The 20,623-nt window shown below is 35.2% G+C and overlaps 1 protein-coding gene across 3 annotated transcripts in view; it reads left to right on the top strand.

The window, feature by feature from the left end:
- LOC133650153 (SUN domain-containing ossification factor-like) overlaps nt 1-20,623 on the top strand; it is a 97,410-nt gene that overhangs the window by 35,348 nt on the left and 41,439 nt on the right. For all 3 annotated transcript variants that reach the window (XM_062047070.1, XM_062047069.1, XM_062047071.1), the window contains one exon: nt 250-332. In XM_062047070.1, the coding sequence (XP_061903054.1) occupies nt 250-332 (83 nt within the window). The remainder of the gene's footprint in view (nt 1-249; nt 333-20,623) is intronic.

Raw genomic sequence — 20,623 nt, 5'->3', positions numbered from 1 at the left:
TATATATATATATATGTATATATATATATATATATATATATGTATATATATATATATATGTATGTATGTATGTATGTATGTATATATAATTATATGTACAAATGATACTAGTGATATTCCTAGTGTTGGGGGTGTGTGAATGTTGTCTTAGTTGTGTGTGGGGGTTAACAGGAAATAGTTGACCAGCAGTGCTGCAGACCAACAGGATGCTTGAAAAGAAGAATAGACATTTGTACATTTGTGTTGCAGAGTGTTTGGCACCAGCATGGTGGAAGAGTATGATGAAATAGCTGAGCCTCATGTAAGAGCAGAAGACCAGGATGATGACTTGGGTACAGTAATCTTTGCTTCATCAACCCTGGGAAATACTGCACATACTAGTTATTCACCACATTCTAAACATCTTTCAATCATTATGACATGAAATCATGTTTCATCAGTATAGTCATGTGGCCTGAGGCTGAGCCAATAAGAGGCCATGATACTGAACAGCATGCTCTGATTGGTGGAGTGGCCAACACTCATCTAGTATTGACATCATTTGACATTTTCATGCTCCATTTCTGCCCAATAGATAGTGAAGCTGAATGTGGCGACTGTACACATGTTATTCATGACAAGTATACATGTTATTCATGACAAGTACACATGTTATTTATGACAAGTACACATGTTATTCATGACAAGTACACATGTTATTCATGACAAGTACACATGTTATTCATGACAAGTACACATGTTATTCATGACAAGTACACATGTTATTCATGACAAGTACACATGTTATTCATGACAAGTACACATGTGATTCATGACAAGTACACACATGTTATTCATGACAAGTACACACATGTTATTCATGACAAGTACACATGTTATTCATGACAAGTACACATGTTATTCATGACAAGTACACATGTTATTCATGACAAGTACACATGTTATTCATGACAAGTACACACATGTTATTCATGACAAGTACACATGTTATTCATGACAAGTACACACGTTATTCATGATAAGTACACACGTTATTCATGATAAGTACACACGTTATTCATGACAAGTACACATGTTGTTCATGACAAGTACACATGTTATTCATGACAAGTACACGTGTTATTCATGACAAGTACACATGTTATTCATGACAAGTACACGTGTTATTCATGACAAGTACACATGTTATTCATGACAAGTACACATGTTGTTCATGACAAGTACACGTGTTATTCATGACAAGTACACGTGTTATTCATGACAAGTACACACATGTTATTCATGACAAGTACACATGTTGTTCATGACATGTACACATGTTGTTCATGACAAGTACACATGTTATTCATGACAAGTACACATGTTATTCATGACAAGTACACACATGTTATTCATGACAAGTACACGTGTTATTCATGACAAGTACACGTGTTATTTATGACAAGTACACGTGTTGTTCATGACAAGTACACGTGTTATTCATGACAAGTACACATGTTATTCATGACAAGTACACGTGTTATTCATGACAAGTACACGTGTTATTCATGACAAGTACACGTGTTATTCATGACAAGTACACGTGTTATTCATGACAAGTATACACGTGTTATTCATGACAAGTACACGTGTTATTCATGACAAGTACACGTGTTATTCATGACAAGTACACGTGTTATTCATGACAAGTACACGTGTTATTCATGACAAGTACACGTGTTATTCATAAACAAGTACACGTGTTATTCATGACAAGTACACGTGTTATTCATGACAAGTACACGTGTTATTCATGACAAGTACACGTGTTATTCATGACAAGTACACGTGTTATTCATGACAAGTACACATGTTATTCATGACAAGTACACATGTTATTCATGACAAGTACACGTGTTATTCATGACAAGTACACGTGTTATTCATGACAAGTACACATGTTATTCATGACAAGTACACATGTTATTCATGACAAGTACACGTGTTATTCATGACAAGTGCACGTGTTATTCATGACAAGTACACGTGTTATTCATGACAAGTATACACGTGTTATTCATGACAAGTACACGTGTTATTCATGACAAGTACACATGTTATTCATGACAAGTACACGTGTTATTCATGACAAGTACACATGTTGTTCATGACAAGTACACATGTTATTCATGACAAGTACACATGTTATTCATGACAAGTACACGTGTTATTCATGTGACAAGTACACATGTTGTTCATGACAAGTACACATGTTATTCATGACAAGTACACATGTTATTCATGACAAGTACACGTGTTATTCATGACAAGTACACGTGTTATTCATGACAAGTACACGTGTTATTCATGACAAGTACACGTGTTATTCATGACAAGTACACGTGTTATTCATGACAAGTACACGTGTTATTCATGACAAGTACACGTGTTATTCATGACAAGTACACGTGTTGTTCATGACAAGTACACGTGTTGTTCATGACAAGTACACGTGTTATTCATGACAAGTACACGTGTTATTCATGACAAGTACACGTGTTATTCATGACGAGTACAAGTGTTATTCATGACAAGTACACGTTATTCATGACAAGTACACATGTTATTCATGACAAGTACACGTGTTATTCATGACAAGTACACGTGTTATTCATGACAAGTACACGTGTTATTCATGACAAGTACACGTGTTATTCATGACAAGTACACGTGTTATTCATGACAAGTACACGTGTTGTTCATGACAAGTACACGTGTTGTTCATGACAAGTACACGTGTTATTCATGACAAGTACACGTGTTATTCATGACAAGTACACGTGTTATTCATGACGAGTACAAGTGTTATTCATGACAAGTACACATGTTATTCATGACAAGTACACATGTTATTCATGACAAGTACACATGTTATTCATGACAAGTACACGTGTTATTCATGACAAGTACACATGTTATTCATGACAAGTACACATGTTATTCATGACAAGTACACATGTTATTCATGACAAGTACACATGTGATTCATGACAAGTACACACATGTTATTCATGACAAGTACACACATGTTATTCATGACAAGTACACATGTTATTCATGACAAGTACACATGTTATTCATGACAAGTACACATGTTATTCATGACAAGTACACATGTTATTCATGACAAGTACACACATGTTATTCATGACAAGTACACATGTTATTCATGACAAGTACACACGTTATTCATGATAAGTACACACGTTATTCATGATAAGTACACACGTTATTCATGACAAGTACACACGTTGTTCATGACAAGTACACATGTTATTCATGACAAGTACACGTGTTATTCATGACAAGTACACATGTTATTCATGACAAGTACACGTGTTATTCATGACAAGTACACATGTTATTCATGACAAGTACACATGTTGTTCATGACAAGTACACGTGTTATTCATGACAAGTACACGTGTTATTCATGACAAGTACACACATGTTATTCATGACAAGTACACATGTTGTTCATGACATGTACACATGTTGTTCATGACAAGTACACATGTTATTCATGACAAGTACACATGTTATTCATGACAAGTACAAACATGTTATTCATGACAAGTACACGTGTTATTCATGACAAGTACACGTGTTATTTATGACAAGTACACGTGTTGTTCATGACAAGTACACGTGTTATTCATGACAAGTACACATGTTATTCATGACAAGTACACGTGTTATTCATGACAAGTACACGTGTTATTCATGACAAGTACACGTGTTATTCATGACAAGTACACGTGTTATTCATGACAAGTATACACGTGTTATTCATGACAAGTACACGTGTTATTCATGACAAGTACACGTGTTATTCATGACAAGTACACGTGTTATTCATGACAAGTACACGTGTTATTCATAAACAAGTACACGTGTTATTCATGACAAGTACACGTGTTATTCATGACAAGTACACGTGTTATTCATGACAAGTACACGTGTTATTCATGACAAGTACACGTGTTATTCATGACAAGTACACATGTTATTCATGACAAGTACACATGTTATTCATGACAAGTACACGTGTTATTCATGACAAGTACACGTGTTATTCATGACAAGTACACATGTTATTCATGACAAGTACACATGTTATTCATGACAAGTACACGTGTTATTCATGACAAGTGCACGTGTTATTCATGACAAGTACACGTGTTATTCATGACAAGTATACACGTGTTATTCATGACAAGTACACGTGTTATTCATGACAAGTACACGTGTTATTCATGACAAGTACACGTGTTATTCATGACAAGTACACATGTTGTTCATGACAAGTACACATGTTATTCATGACAAGTACACATGTTATTCATGACAAGTACACGTGTTATTCATGTGACAAGTACACATGTTGTTCATGACAAGTACACATGTTATTCATGACAAGTACACATGTTATTCATGACAAGTACACGTGTTATTCATGACAAGTACACGTGTTATTCATGACAAGTACACGTGTTATTCATGACAAGTACACGTGTTATTCATGACAAGTACACGTGTTATTCATGACAAGTACACGTGTTATTCATGACAAGTACACGTGTTATTCATGACAAGTACACGTGTTGTTCATGACAAGTACACGTGTTGTTCATGACAAGTACACGTGTTATTCATGACAAGTACACGTGTTATTCATGACAAGTACACGTGTTATTCATGACGAGTACAAGTGTTATTCATGACAAGTACACGTTATTCATGACAAGTACACATGTTATTCATGACAAGTACACGTGTTATTCATGACAAGTACACGTGTTATTCATGACAAGTACACGTGTTATTCATGACAAGTACACGTGTTATTCATGACAAGTACACGTGTTATTCATGACAAGTACATGTGTTGTTCATGACAAGTACACGTGTTATTCATGACAAGTATACATGTTATTCATGACAAGTACACATGTTATTTATGACAAGTACACATGTTATTCATGACAAGTACACATGTTATTCATGACAAGTACACATGTTATTCATGACAAGTACACATGTTATTCATGACAAGTACACATGTTATTCATGACAAGTACACATGTTATTCATGACAAGTACACATGTGATTCATGACAAGTACACACATGTTATTCATGACAAGTACACACATGTTATTCATGACAAGTACACATGTTATTCATGACAAGTACACATGTTATTCATGACAAGTACACATGTTATTCATGACAAGTACACATGTTATTCATGACAAGTACACACATGTTATTCATGACAAGTACACATGTTATTCATGACAAGTACACACGTTATTCATGATAAGTACACACGTTATTCATGATAAGTACACACGTTATTCATGACAAGTACACATGTTGTTCATGACAAGTACACATGTTATTCATGACAAGTACACGTGTTATTCATGACAAGTACACATGTTATTCATGACAAGTACACGTGTTATTCATGACAAGTACACATGTTATTCATGACAAGTACACATGTTGTTCATGACAAGTACACGTGTTATTCATGACAAGTACACGTGTTATTCATGACAAGTACACATGTTATTCATGACAAGTACACATGTTATTCATGACAAGTACACATGTTGTTCATGACATGTACACATGTTGTTCATGACAAGTACACATGTTATTCATGACAAGTACACATGTTATTCATGACAAGTACACACATGTTATTCATGACAAGTACACGTGTTATTCATGACAAGTACACGTGTTATTTATGACAAGTACACGTGTTGTTCATGACAAGTACACGTGTTATTCATGACAAGTACACATGTTATTCATGACAAGTACACGTGTTATTCATGACAAGTACACGTGTTATTCATGACAAGTACACGTGTTATTCATGACAAGTACACGTGTTATTCATGACAAGTATACACGTGTTATTCATGACAAGTACACGTGTTATTCATGACAAGTACACGTGTTATTCATGACAAGTACACGTGTTATTCATGACAAGTACACGTGTTATTCATGACAAGTACACGTGTTATTCATGACAAGTACACGTGTTATTCATGACAAGTACACGTGTTATTCATGACAAGTACACGTGTTATTCATGACAAGTACACGTGTTATTCATAAACAAGTACACGTGTTATTCATGACAAGTACACGTGTTATTCATGACAAGTACACGTGTTATTCATGACAAGTACACGTGTTATTCATGACAAGTACACGTGTTATTCATGACAAGTACACATGTTATTCATGACAAGTACACATGTTATTCATGACAAGTACACGTGTTATTCATGACAAGTACACGTGTTATTCATGACAAGTACACATGTTATTCATGACAAGTACACATGTTATTCATGACAAGTACACGTGTTATTCATGACAAGTGCACGTGTTATTCATGACAAGTACACGTGTTATTCATGACAAGTATACACGTGTTATTCATGACAAGTACACGTGTTATTCATGACAAGTACACGTGTTATTCATGACAAGTACACGTGTTATTCATGACAAGTACACATGTTGTTCATGACAAGTACACATGTTATTCATGACAAGTACACATGTTATTCATGACAAGTACACGTGTTATTCATGTGACAAGTACACATGTTGTTCATGACAAGTACACATGTTATTCATGACAAGTACACATGTTATTCATGACAAGTACACGTGTTATTCATGACAAGTACACGTGTTATTCATGACAAGTACACGTGTTATTCATGACAAGTACACGTGTTATTCATGACAAGTACACGTGTTATTCATGACAAGTACACGTGTTATTCATGACAAGTACACGTGTTATTCATGACAAGTACACGTGTTATTCATGACAAGTACACGTGTTATTCATGACGAGTACAAGTGTTATTCATGACAAGTACACGTTATTCATGACAAGTACACATGTTATTCATGACAAGTACACGTGTTATTCATGACAAGTACACGTGTTATTCATGACAAGTACACGTGTTATTCATGACAAGTACACGTGTTATTCATGACAAGTACACGTGTTATTCATGACAAGTACACGTGTTGTTCATGACAAGTACACGTGTTGTTCATGACAAGTACACGTGTTATTCATGACAAGTACACGTGTTATTCATGACAAGTACACGTGTTATTCATGACGAGTACAAGTGTTATTCATGACAAGTACACATGTTATTCATGACAAGTACACATGTTATTCATGACAAGTACACATGTTATTCATGACAAGTACACGTGTTATTCATGACAAGTACACATGTTATTCATGACAAGTACACATGTTATTCATGACAAGTACACATGTTATTCATGACAAGTACACATGTGATTCATGACAAGTACACACATGTTATTCATGACAAGTACACACATGTTATTCATGACAAGTACACATGTTATTCATGACAAGTACACATGTTATTCATGACAAGTACACATGTTATTCATGACAAGTACACATGTTATTCATGACAAGTACACACATGTTATTCATGACAAGTACACATGTTATTCATGACAAGTACACACGTTATTCATGATAAGTACACACGTTATTCATGATAAGTACACACGTTATTCATGACAAGTACACACGTTGTTCATGACAAGTACACATGTTATTCATGACAAGTACACGTGTTATTCATGACAAGTACACATGTTATTCATGACAAGTACACGTGTTATTCATGACAAGTACACATGTTATTCATGACAAGTACACGTGTTATTCATGACAAGTACACGTGTTATTCATGACAAGTACACACATGTTATTCATGACAAGTACACATGTTGTTCATGACATGTACACATGTTGTTCATGACAAGTACACATGTTATTCATGACAAGTACACATGTTATTCATGACAAGTACACACATGTTATTCATGACAAGTACACGTGTTATTCATGACAAGTACACGTGTTATTTATGACAAGTACACGTGTTGTTCATGACAAGTACACGTGTTATTCATGACAAGTACACATGTTATTCATGACAAGTACACGTGTTATTCATGACAAGTACACGTGTTATTCATGACAAGTACACGTGTTATTCATGACAAGTACACGTGTTATTCATGACAAGTATACACGTGTTATTCATGACAAGTACACATGTTATTCATGACAAGTACACGTGTTATTCATGACAAGTACACGTGTTATTCATGACAAGTACACGTGTTATTCATGACAAGTACACGTGTTATTCATAAACAAGTACACGTGTTATTCATGACAAGTACACGTGTTATTCATGACAAGTACACGTGTTATTCATGACAAGTACACGTGTTATTCATGACAAGTACACGTGTTATTCATGACAAGTACACATGTTATTCATGACAAGTACACATGTTATTCATGACAAGTACACGTGTTATTCATGACAAGTACACGTGTTATTCATGACAAGTACACATGTTATTCATGACAAGTACACATGTTATTCATGACAAGTACACGTGTTATTCATGACAAGTGCACGTGTTATTCATGACAAGTACACGTGTTATTCATGACAAGTATACACGTGTTATTCATGACAAGTACACGTGTTATTCATGACAAGTACACGTGTTATTCATGACAAGTACACGTGTTATTCATGACAAGTACACATGTTGTTCATGACAAGTACACATGTTATTCATGACAAGTACACATGTTATTCATGACAAGTACACGTGTTATTCATGTGACAAGTACACATGTTGTTCATGACAAGTACACATGTTATTCATGACAAGTACACATGTTATTCATGACAAGTACACGTGTTATTCATGACAAGTACACGTGTTATTCATGACAAGTACACGTGTTATTCATGACAAGTACACGTGTTATTCATGACAAGTACACGTGTTATTCATGACAAGTACACGTGTTATTCATGACAAGTACACGTGTTATTCATGACAAGTACACGTGTTGTTCATGACAAGTACACGTGTTGTTCATGACAAGTACACGTGTTATTCATGACAAGTACACGTGTTATTCATGACAAGTACACGTGTTATTCATGACGAGTACAAGTGTTATTCATGACAAGTACACGTTATTCATGACAAGTACACATGTTATTCATGACAAGTACACGTGTTATTCATGACAAGTACACGTGTTATTCATGACAAGTACACGTGTTATTCATGACAAGTACACGTGTTATTCATGACAAGTACACGTGTTATTCATGACAAGTACACGTGTTGTTCATGACAAGTACACGTGTTGTTCATGACAAGTACACGTGTTATTCATGACAAGTACACGTGTTATTCATGACAAGTACACGTGTTATTCATGACGAGTACAAGTGTTATTCATGACAAGTACACATGTTATTCATGACAAGTACACATGTTATTCATGACAAGTACACATGTTATTCATGACAAGTACACGTGTTATTCATGACAAGTACACATGTTATTCATGACAAGTACACACGTTGTTCATGACAAGTACACACGTTGTTCATGACAAGTACACATGTTGTTCATGACAAGTACACATGTTGTTCATGACAAGTACACGTGTTGTTCATGACAAGTACACGTGTTATTCATGACAAGTACACGTGTTATTCATGACGAGTACACGTGTTATTCATGACGAGTACACGTGTTATTCATGACGAGTACACGTGTTATTCATGACGAGTACAAGTGTTGTTCGTGACGAGTACACGTGTTGTTCGTGACGAGTACACGTGTTGTTCGTGACGAGTACACGTGTTATTCGTGACGAGTACACGTGTTATTCGTGACGAGTACACGTGTTATTCGTGACGAGTACACGTGTTATTCGTGACGAGTACACGTGTTATTCATGACGAGTACACGTGTTATTCATGACGAGTACACGTGTTATTCATGACGAGTACACGTGTTGTTCATGACGAGTACACGTGTTGTTCATGACGAGTACACGTGTTGTTAATGACGAGTACACGTGTTGTTCATGACGAGTACACGTGTTGTTCATGACGAGTACACGTGTTGTTCATGACAAGTACACGTGTTATTCATGACAAGTACACGTGTTATTCATGACAAGTACACGTGTTATTCATGACAAGTACACGTGTTATTCATGACAAGTACACGTGTTATTCATGACAAGTACACGTGTTATTCATGACAAGTACACATGTGATTCATGACAAGTACACACATGTTATTCATGACAAGTACACACATGTTATTCATGACAAGTACACATGTTATTCATGACAAGTACACATGTTATTCATGACAAGTACACATGTTATTCATGACAAGTACACATGTTATTCATGACAAGTACACACATGTTATTCATGACAAGTACACATGTTATTCATGACAAGTACACACGTTATTCATGATAAGTACACACGTTATTCATGATAAGTACACACGTTATTCATGACAAGTACACACGTTGTTCATGACAAGTACACATGTTATTCATGACAAGTACACGTGTTATTCATGACAAGTACACATGTTATTCATGACAAGTACACGTGTTATTCATGACAAGTACACATGTTATTCATGACAAGTACACATGTTGTTCATGACAAGTACACGTGTTATTCATGACAAGTACACGTGTTATTCATGACAAGTACACACATGTTATTCATGACAAGTACACATGTTGTTCATGACATGTACACATGTTGTTCATGACAAGTACACGTGTTATTCATGACAAGTACACGTGTTATTCATGACAAGTACACACATGTTATTCATGACAAGTACACATGTTATTCATGACATGTACACATGTTATTCATGACAAGTACACATGTTATTCATGACAAGTACACATGTTATTCATGACAAGTACACACATGTTATTCATGACAAGTACACGTGTTATTCATGACAAGTACACGTGTTATTTATGACAAGTACACGTGTTGTTCATGACAAGTACACGTGTTATTCATGACAAGTACACATGTTATTCATGACAAGTACACGTGTTATTCATGACAAGTACACGTGTTATTCATGACAAGTACACGTGTTATTCATGACAAGTACACGTGTTATTCATGACAAGTATACACGTGTTATTCATGACAAGTATACACGTGTTATTCATGACAAGTACACGTGTTATTCATGACAAGTACACGTGTTATTCATGACAAGTACACGTGTTATTCATGACAAGTACACGTGTTATTCATAAACAAGTACACGTGTTATTCATGACAAGTACACGTGTTATTCATGACAAGTACACGTGTTATTCATGACAAGTACACGTGTTATTCATGACAAGTACACGTGTTATTCATGACAAGTACACGTGTTATTCATGACAAGTACACATGTTATTCATGACAAGTACACATGTTATTCATGACAAGTACACGTGTTATTCATGACAAGTACACGTGTTATTCATGACAAGTACACGTGTTATTCATGACAAGTACACATGTTATTCATGACAAGTACACGTGTTATTCATGACAAGTACACGTGTTATTCATGACAAGTGCACGTGTTATTCATGACAAGTACACGTGTTATTCATGACAAGTATACACGTGTTATTCATGACAAGTACACGTGTTATTCATGACAAGTACATGTGTTATTCATGACAAGTACACGTGTTATTCATGACAAGTACACATGTTGTTCATGACAAGTACACATGTTATTCATGACAAGTACACATGTTATTCATGACAAGTACACATGTTGTTCATGACAAGTACACATGTTATTCATGACAAGTACACGTGTTATTCATGACAAGTACACGTGTTATTCATGACAAGTACACGTGTTATTCATGACAAGTACACGTGTTATTCATGACAAGTACACGTGTTATTCATGACAAGTACACGTGTTGTTCATGACAAGTACACGTGTTGTTCATGACAAGTACACGTGTTATTCATGACAAGTACACGTGTTATTCATGACAAGTACACGTGTTATTCATGACGAGTACAAGTGTTATTCATGACAAGTACACGTTATTCATGACAAGTACACATGTTATTCATGACAAGTACACGTGTTATTCATGACAAGTACACGTGTTATTCATGACAAGTACACGTGTTATTCATGACAAGTACACGTGTTATTCATGACAAGTACACGTGTTATTCATGACAAGTACACGTGTTATTCATGACAAGTACACGTGTTATTCATGACAAGTACACGTGTTATTCATGACAAGTACACGTGTTATTCATGACAAGTACACATGTTATTCATGACAAGTACACGTGTTATTCATGACAAGTACACACATGTTATTCATGACAAGTACACGTGTTATTCATGACAAGTACACGTGTTATTTATGACAAGTACACGTGTTGTTCATGACAAGTACACGTGTTATTCATGACAAGTACACATGTTATTCATGACAAGTACACGTGTTATTCATGACAAGTACACGTGTTATTCATGACAAGTACACATGTTATTCATGACAAGTACACATGTTATTCATGACAAGTACACGTGTTATTCATGACAAGTACACACATGTTATTCATGACAAGTACACGTGTTATTCATGACAAGTACACGTGTTATTTATGACAAGTACACGTGTTGTTCATGACAAGTACACGTGTTATTCATGACAAGTACACATGTTATTCATGACAAGTACACGTGTTGTTCATGACAAGTACACGTGTTATTCATGACAAGTACACGTGTTATTCATGACAAGTACACGTGTTATTCATGACAAGTACACGTGTTATTCATGACAAGTACACGTGTTATTCATGACAAGTACACGTGTTATTCATGACAAGTACACATGTGATTCATGACAAGTACACACATGTTATTCATGACAAGTACACACATGTTATTCATGACAAGTACACATGTTATTCATGACAAGTACACATGTTATTCATGACAAGTACACATGTTATTCATGACAAGTACACATGTTATTCATGACAAGTACACACATGTTATTCATGACAAGTACACATGTTATTCATGACAAGTACACACGTTATTCATGATAAGTACACACGTTATTCATGATAAGTACACACGTTATTCATGACAAGTACACACGTTGTTCATGACAAGTACACATGTTATTCATGACAAGTACACGTGTTATTCATGACAAGTACACATGTTATTCATGACAAGTACACGTGTTATTCATGACAAGTACACATGTTATTCATGACAAGTACACATGTTGTTCATGACAAGTACACGTGTTATTCATGACAAGTACACGTGTTATTCATGACAAGTACACACATGTTATTCATGACAAGTACACATGTTGTTCATGACATGTACACATGTTGTTCATGACAAGTACACGTGTTATTCATGACAAGTACACGTGTTATTCATGACAAGTACACACATGTTATTCATGACAAGTACACGTGTTATTCATGACAAGTACACACATGTTATTCATGACAAGTACACATGTTATTCATGACATGTACACATGTTATTCATGACAAGTACACATGTTATTCATGACAAGTACACATGTTATTCATGACAAGTACACACATGTTATTCATGACAAGTACACGTGTTATTCATGACAAGTACACGTGTTATTTATGACAAGTACACGTGTTGTTCATGACAAGTACACGTGTTATTCATGACAAGTACACATGTTATTCATGACAAGTACACGTGTTATTCATGACAAGTACACGTGTTATTCATGACAAGTACACGTGTTATTCATGACAAGTACACGTGTTATTCATGACAAGTATACACGTGTTATTCATGACAAGTATACACGTGTTATTCATGACAAGTACACGTGTTATTCATGACAAGTACACGTGTTATTCATGACAAGTACACGTGTTATTCATGACAAGTACACGTGTTATTCATGACAAGTACACGTGTTATTCATAAACAAGTACACGTGTTATTCATGACAAGTACACGTGTTATTCATGACAAGTACACGTGTTATTCATGACAAGTACACGTGTTATTCATGACAAGTACACGTGTTATTCATGACAAGTACACATGTTATTCATGACAAGTACACATGTTATTCATGACAAGTACACGTGTTATTCATGACAAGTACACGTGTTATTCATGACAAGTACACGTGTTATTCATGACAAGTATACACGTGTTATTCATGACAAGTATACACGTGTTATTCATGACAAGTACACGTGTTATTCATGACAAGTACACGTGTTATTCATGACAAGTACACGTGTTATTCATGACAAGTACACGTGTTATTCATAAACAAGTACACGTGTTATTCATGACAAGTACACGTGTTATTCATGACAAGTACACGTGTTATTCATGACAAGTACACGTGTTATTCATGACAAGTACACGTGTTATTCATGACAAGTACACGTGTTATTCATGACAAGTACACATGTTATTCATGACAAGTACACATGTTATTCATGACAAGTACACGTGTTATTCATGACAAGTACACGTGTTATTCATGACAAGTACACGTGTTATTCATGACAAGTACACATGTTATTCATGACAAGTACACGTGTTATTCATGACAAGTGCACGTGTTATTCATGACAAGTGCACGTGTTATTCATGACAAGTACACGTGTTATTCATGACAAGTATACACGTGTTATTCATGACAAGTACACGTGTTATTCATGACAAGTACATGTGTTATTCATGACAAGTACACGTGTTATTCATGACAAGTACACATGTTGTTCATGACAAGTACACATGTTATTCATGACAAGTACACATGTTATTCATGACAAGTACACATGTTGTTCATGACAAGTACACATGTTATTCATGACAAGTACACGTGTTATTCATGACAAGTACACGTGTTATTCATGACAAGTACACGTGTTATTCATGACAAGTACATGTGTTATTCATGACAAGTACACGTGTTATTCATGACAAGTACACGTGTTGTTCATGACAAGTACACGTGTTGTTCATGACAAGTACACGTGTTATTCATGACAAGTACACGTGTTATTCATGACAAGTACACGTGTTATTCATGACGAGTACAAGTGTTATTCATGACAAGTACACGTTATTCATGACAAGTACACATGTTATTCATGACAAGTACACGTGTTATTCATGACAAGTACACGTGTTATTCATGACAAGTACACGTGTTATTCATGACAAGTACACGTGTTATTCATGACAAGTACACGTGTTATTCATGACAAGTACACGTGTTATTCATGACAAGTACACGTGTTATTCATGACAAGTACACGTGTTATTCATGACAAGTACACGTGTTGTTCATGACAAGTACACGTGTTATTCATGACAAGTATACATGTTATTCATGACAAGTACACATGTTATTTATGACAAGTACACATGTTATTCATGACAAGTACACATGTTATTCATGACAAGTACACATGTTATTCATGACAAGTACACATGTTATTCATGACAAGTACACATGTTATTCATGACAAGTACACATGTTATTCATGACAAGTACACATGTGATTCATGACAAGTACACACATGTTATTCATGACAAGTACACACATGTTATTCATGACAAGTACACATGTTATTCATGACAAGTACACATGTTATTCATGACAAGTACACATGTTATTCATGACAAGTACACATGTTATTCATGACAAGTACACGTGTTATTCATGACAAGTACACATGTTATTCATGACAAGTACACACATGTTATTCATGACAAGTACACATGTTATTCATGACAAGTACACACGTTATTCATGATAAGTACACACGTTATTCATGATAAGTACACACGTTATTCATGACAAGTACACATGTTGTTCATGACAAGTACACATGTTATTCATGACAAGTACACGTGTTATTCATGACAAGTACACATGTTATTCATGACAAGTACACGTGTTATTCATGACAAGTACACATGTTATTCATGACAAGTACACATGTTGTTCATGACAAGTACACGTGTTATTCATGACAAGTACACGTGTTATTCATGACAAGTACACACATGTTATTCATGACAAGTACACATGTTGTTCATGACATGTACACATGTTGTTCATGACAAGTACACATGTTATTCATGACAAGTACACATGTTATTCATGACAAGTACACACATGTTATTCATGACAAGTACACGTGTTATTCATGACAAGTACACGTGTTATTTATGACAAGTACACGTGTTGTTCATGACAAGTACACGTGTTATTCATGACAAGTACACATGTTATTCATGACAAGTACACGTGTTATTCATGACAAGTACACGTGTTATTCATGACAAGTACACGTGTTATTCATGACAAGTACACGTGTTATTCATGACAAGTATACACGTGTTATTCATGACAAGTACACGTGTTATTCATGACAAGTACACGTGTTATTCATGACAAGTACACGTGTTATTCATGACAAGTACACGTGTTATTCATGACAAGTACACGTGTTATTCATAAACAAGTACACGTGTTATTCATGACAAGTACACGTGTTATTCATGACAAGTACACGTGTTATTCATGACAAGTACACGTGTTATTCATGACAAGTACACGTGTTATTCATGACAAGTACACATGTTATTCATGACAAGTACACATGTTATTCATGACAAGTACACGTGTTATTCATGACAAGTACACGTGTTATTCATGACAAGTACACATGTTATTCATGACAAGTACACATGTTATTCATGACAAGTACACGTGTTATTCATGACAAGTGCACGTGTTATTCATGACAAGTACACGTGTTATTCATGACAAGTATACACGTGTTATTCATGACAAGTACACGTGTTATTCATGACAAGTACACGTGTTATTCATGACAAGTACACGTGTTATTCATGACAAGTACACATGTTGTTCATGACAAGTACACATGTTATTCATGACAAGTACACATGTTATTCATGACAAGTACACGTGTTATTCATGTGACAAGTACACATGTTGTTCATGACAAGTACACATGTTATTCATGACAAGTACACATGTTATTCATGACAAGTACACGTGTTATTCATGACAAGTACACGTGTTATTCATGACAAGTACACGTGTTATTCATGACAAGTACACGTGTTATTCATGACAAGTACACGTGTTATTCATGACAAGTACACGTGTTATTCATGACAAGTACACGTGTTATTCATGACAAGTACACGTGTTGTTCATGACAAGTACACGTGTTGTTCATGACAAGTACACGTGTTATTCATGACAAGTACACGTGTTATTCATGACAAGTACACGTGTTATTCATGACGAGTACAAGTGTTATTCATGACAAGTACACGTTATTCATGACAAGTACACGTTATTCATGACAAGTACACATGTTATTCATGACAAGTACACGTGTTATTCATGACAAGTACACGTGTTATTCATGACAAGTACACGTGTTATTCATGACAAGTACACGTGTTATTCATGACAAGTACACGTGTTATTCATGACAAGTACACGTGTTGTTCATGACAAGTACACGTGTTGTTCATGACAAGTACACGTGTTATTCATGACAAGTACACGTGTTATTCATGACAAGTACACGTGTTATTCATGACGAGTACAAGTGTTATTCATGACAAGTACACATGTTATTCATGACAAGTACACATGTTATTCATGACAAGTACACGTGTTATTCATGACAAGTACACGTGTTATTCATGACAAGTACACGTGTTATTCATGACAAGTACACATGTTATTCATGACAAGTACACATGTTATTCATGACAAGTACACACATGTTATTCATGACAAGTACACATGTTATTCATGACAAGTACACATGTTATTCATGACAAGTACACATGTTATTCATGACAAGTACACATGTTATTCATGACAAGTACACATGTTATTCATGACAAGTACACACATGTTATTCATGACAAGTACACACGTTATTCATGATAAGTACACACGTTATTCATGATAAGTACACACGTTATTCATGACAAGTACACACGTTGTTCATGACAAGTACACATGTTATTCATGACAAGTACACGTGTTATTCATGACAAGTACACATGTTATTCATGACAAGTACACGTGTTATTCATGACAAGTACACATGTTATTCATGACAAGTACACATGTTGTTCATGACAAGTACACGTGTTATTCATGACAAGTACACGTGTTATTCATGACAAGTACACACATGTTATTCATGACAAGTACACATGTTGTTCATGACATGTACACATGTTGTTCATGACAAGTACACATGTTATTCATGACAAGTACACGTGTTATTCATGACAAGTACACGTGTTGTTCATGACAAGTACACGTGTTGTTCATGACAAGTACACGTGTTATTCATGACAAGTACACGTGTTATTCATGACAAGTACACGTGTTATTCATGACGAGTACAAGTGTTATTCATGACAAGTACACGTTATTCATGACAAGTACACGTTATTCATGACAAGTACACATGTTATTCATGACAAGTACACGTGTTATTCATGACAAGTACACGTGTTATTCATGACAAGTACACGTGTTATTCATGACAAGTACACGTGTTATTCATGACAAGTACACGTGTTATTCATGACAAGTACACGTGTTGTTCATGACAAGTACACGTGTTGTTCATGACAAGTACACGTGTTATTCATGACAAGTACACGTGTTATTCATGACAAGTACACGTGTTATTCATGACGAGTACAAGTGTTATTCATGACAAGTACACATGTTATTCATGACAAGTACACATGTTATTCATGACAAGTACACATGTTATTCATGACAAGTACACGTGTTATTCATGACAAGTACACGTGTTATTCATGACAAGTACACATGTTATTCATGACAAGTACACATGTTATTCATGACAAGTACACATGTGATTCATGACAAGTACACACATGTTATTCATGACAAGTACACACATGTTATTCATGACAAGTACACATGTTATTCATGACAAGTACACATGTTATTCATGACAAGTACACATGTTATTCATGACAAGTACACATGTTATTCATGACAAGTACACACATGTTATTCATGACAAGTACACACGTTATTCATGATAAGTACACACGTTATTCATGATAAGTACACACGTTATTCATGACAAGTACACACGTTGTTCATGACAAGTACACATGTTATTCATGACAAGTACACGTGTTATTCATGACAAGTACACATGTTATTCATGACAAGTACACATGTTATTCATGACAAGTACACATGTTGTTCATGACAAGTACACATGTTATTCATGACAAGTACACACGTTATTCATGACAAGTACACACATGTTATTCATGACAAGTACACACATGTTATTCATGACAAGTACACGTGTTATTCATGACAAGTACACGTGTTATTTATGACAAGTACACGTGTTGTTCATGACAAGTACACGTGTTATTCATGACAAGTACACATGTTATTCATGACAAGTACACGTGTTATTCATGACAAGTACACGTGTTATTCATGACAAGTACACGTGTTATTCATGACAAGTACACGTGTTATTCATGACAAGTATACACGTGTTATTCATGACAAGTACACGTGTTATTCATGACAAGTACACGTGTTATTCATGACAAGTACACGTGTTATTCATGACAAGTACACGTGTTATTCATGACAAGTACACGTGTTATTCATAAACAAGTACACGTGTTATTCATGACAAGTACACGTGTTATTCATGACAAGTACACGTGTTATTCATGACAAGTACACGTGTTATTCATGACAAGTACACGTGTTATTCATGACAAGTACACATGTTATTCATGACAAGTACACGTGTTATTCATGACAAGTACACGTGTTATTCATGACAAGTACACGTGTTATTCATGACAAGTACACATGTTATTCATGACAAGTACACATGTTATTCATGACAAGTACACGTGTTATTCATGACAAGTGCACGTGTTATTCATGACAAGTACACGTGTTATTCATGACAAGTATACACGTGTTATTCATGACAAGTACACGTGTTATTCATGACAAGTACACGTGTTATTCATGACAAGTACACGTGTTATTCATGACAAGTACACATGTTGTTCATGACAAGTACACATGTTATTCATGACAAGTACACATGTTATTCATGACAAGTACACGTGTTATTCATGTGACAAGTACACATGTTGTTCATGACAAGTACACATGTTATTCATGACAAGTACACATGTTATTCATGACAAGTACACGTGTTATTCATGACAAGTACACGTGTTATTCATGACAAGTACACGTGTTATTCATGACAAGTACACGTGTTATTCATGACAAGTACACGTGTTATTCATGACAAGTACACGTGTTATTCATGACAAGTACACGTGTTATTCATGACAAGTACACGTGTTATTCATGACAAGTACACGTGTTGTTCATGACAAGTACACGTGTTGTTCATGACAAGTACACGTGTTATTCATGACAAGT

This window comes from Entelurus aequoreus, linkage group LG05 (assembly GCF_033978785.1).
Source record: "Entelurus aequoreus isolate RoL-2023_Sb linkage group LG05, RoL_Eaeq_v1.1, whole genome shotgun sequence".
NCBI lineage: Eukaryota > Metazoa > Chordata > Actinopteri > Syngnathiformes > Syngnathidae > Entelurus > Entelurus aequoreus.
The sequence above is the reverse complement of the archived record's forward strand: the minus strand, read 5'-3'. Positions and strand labels throughout refer to the sequence as shown.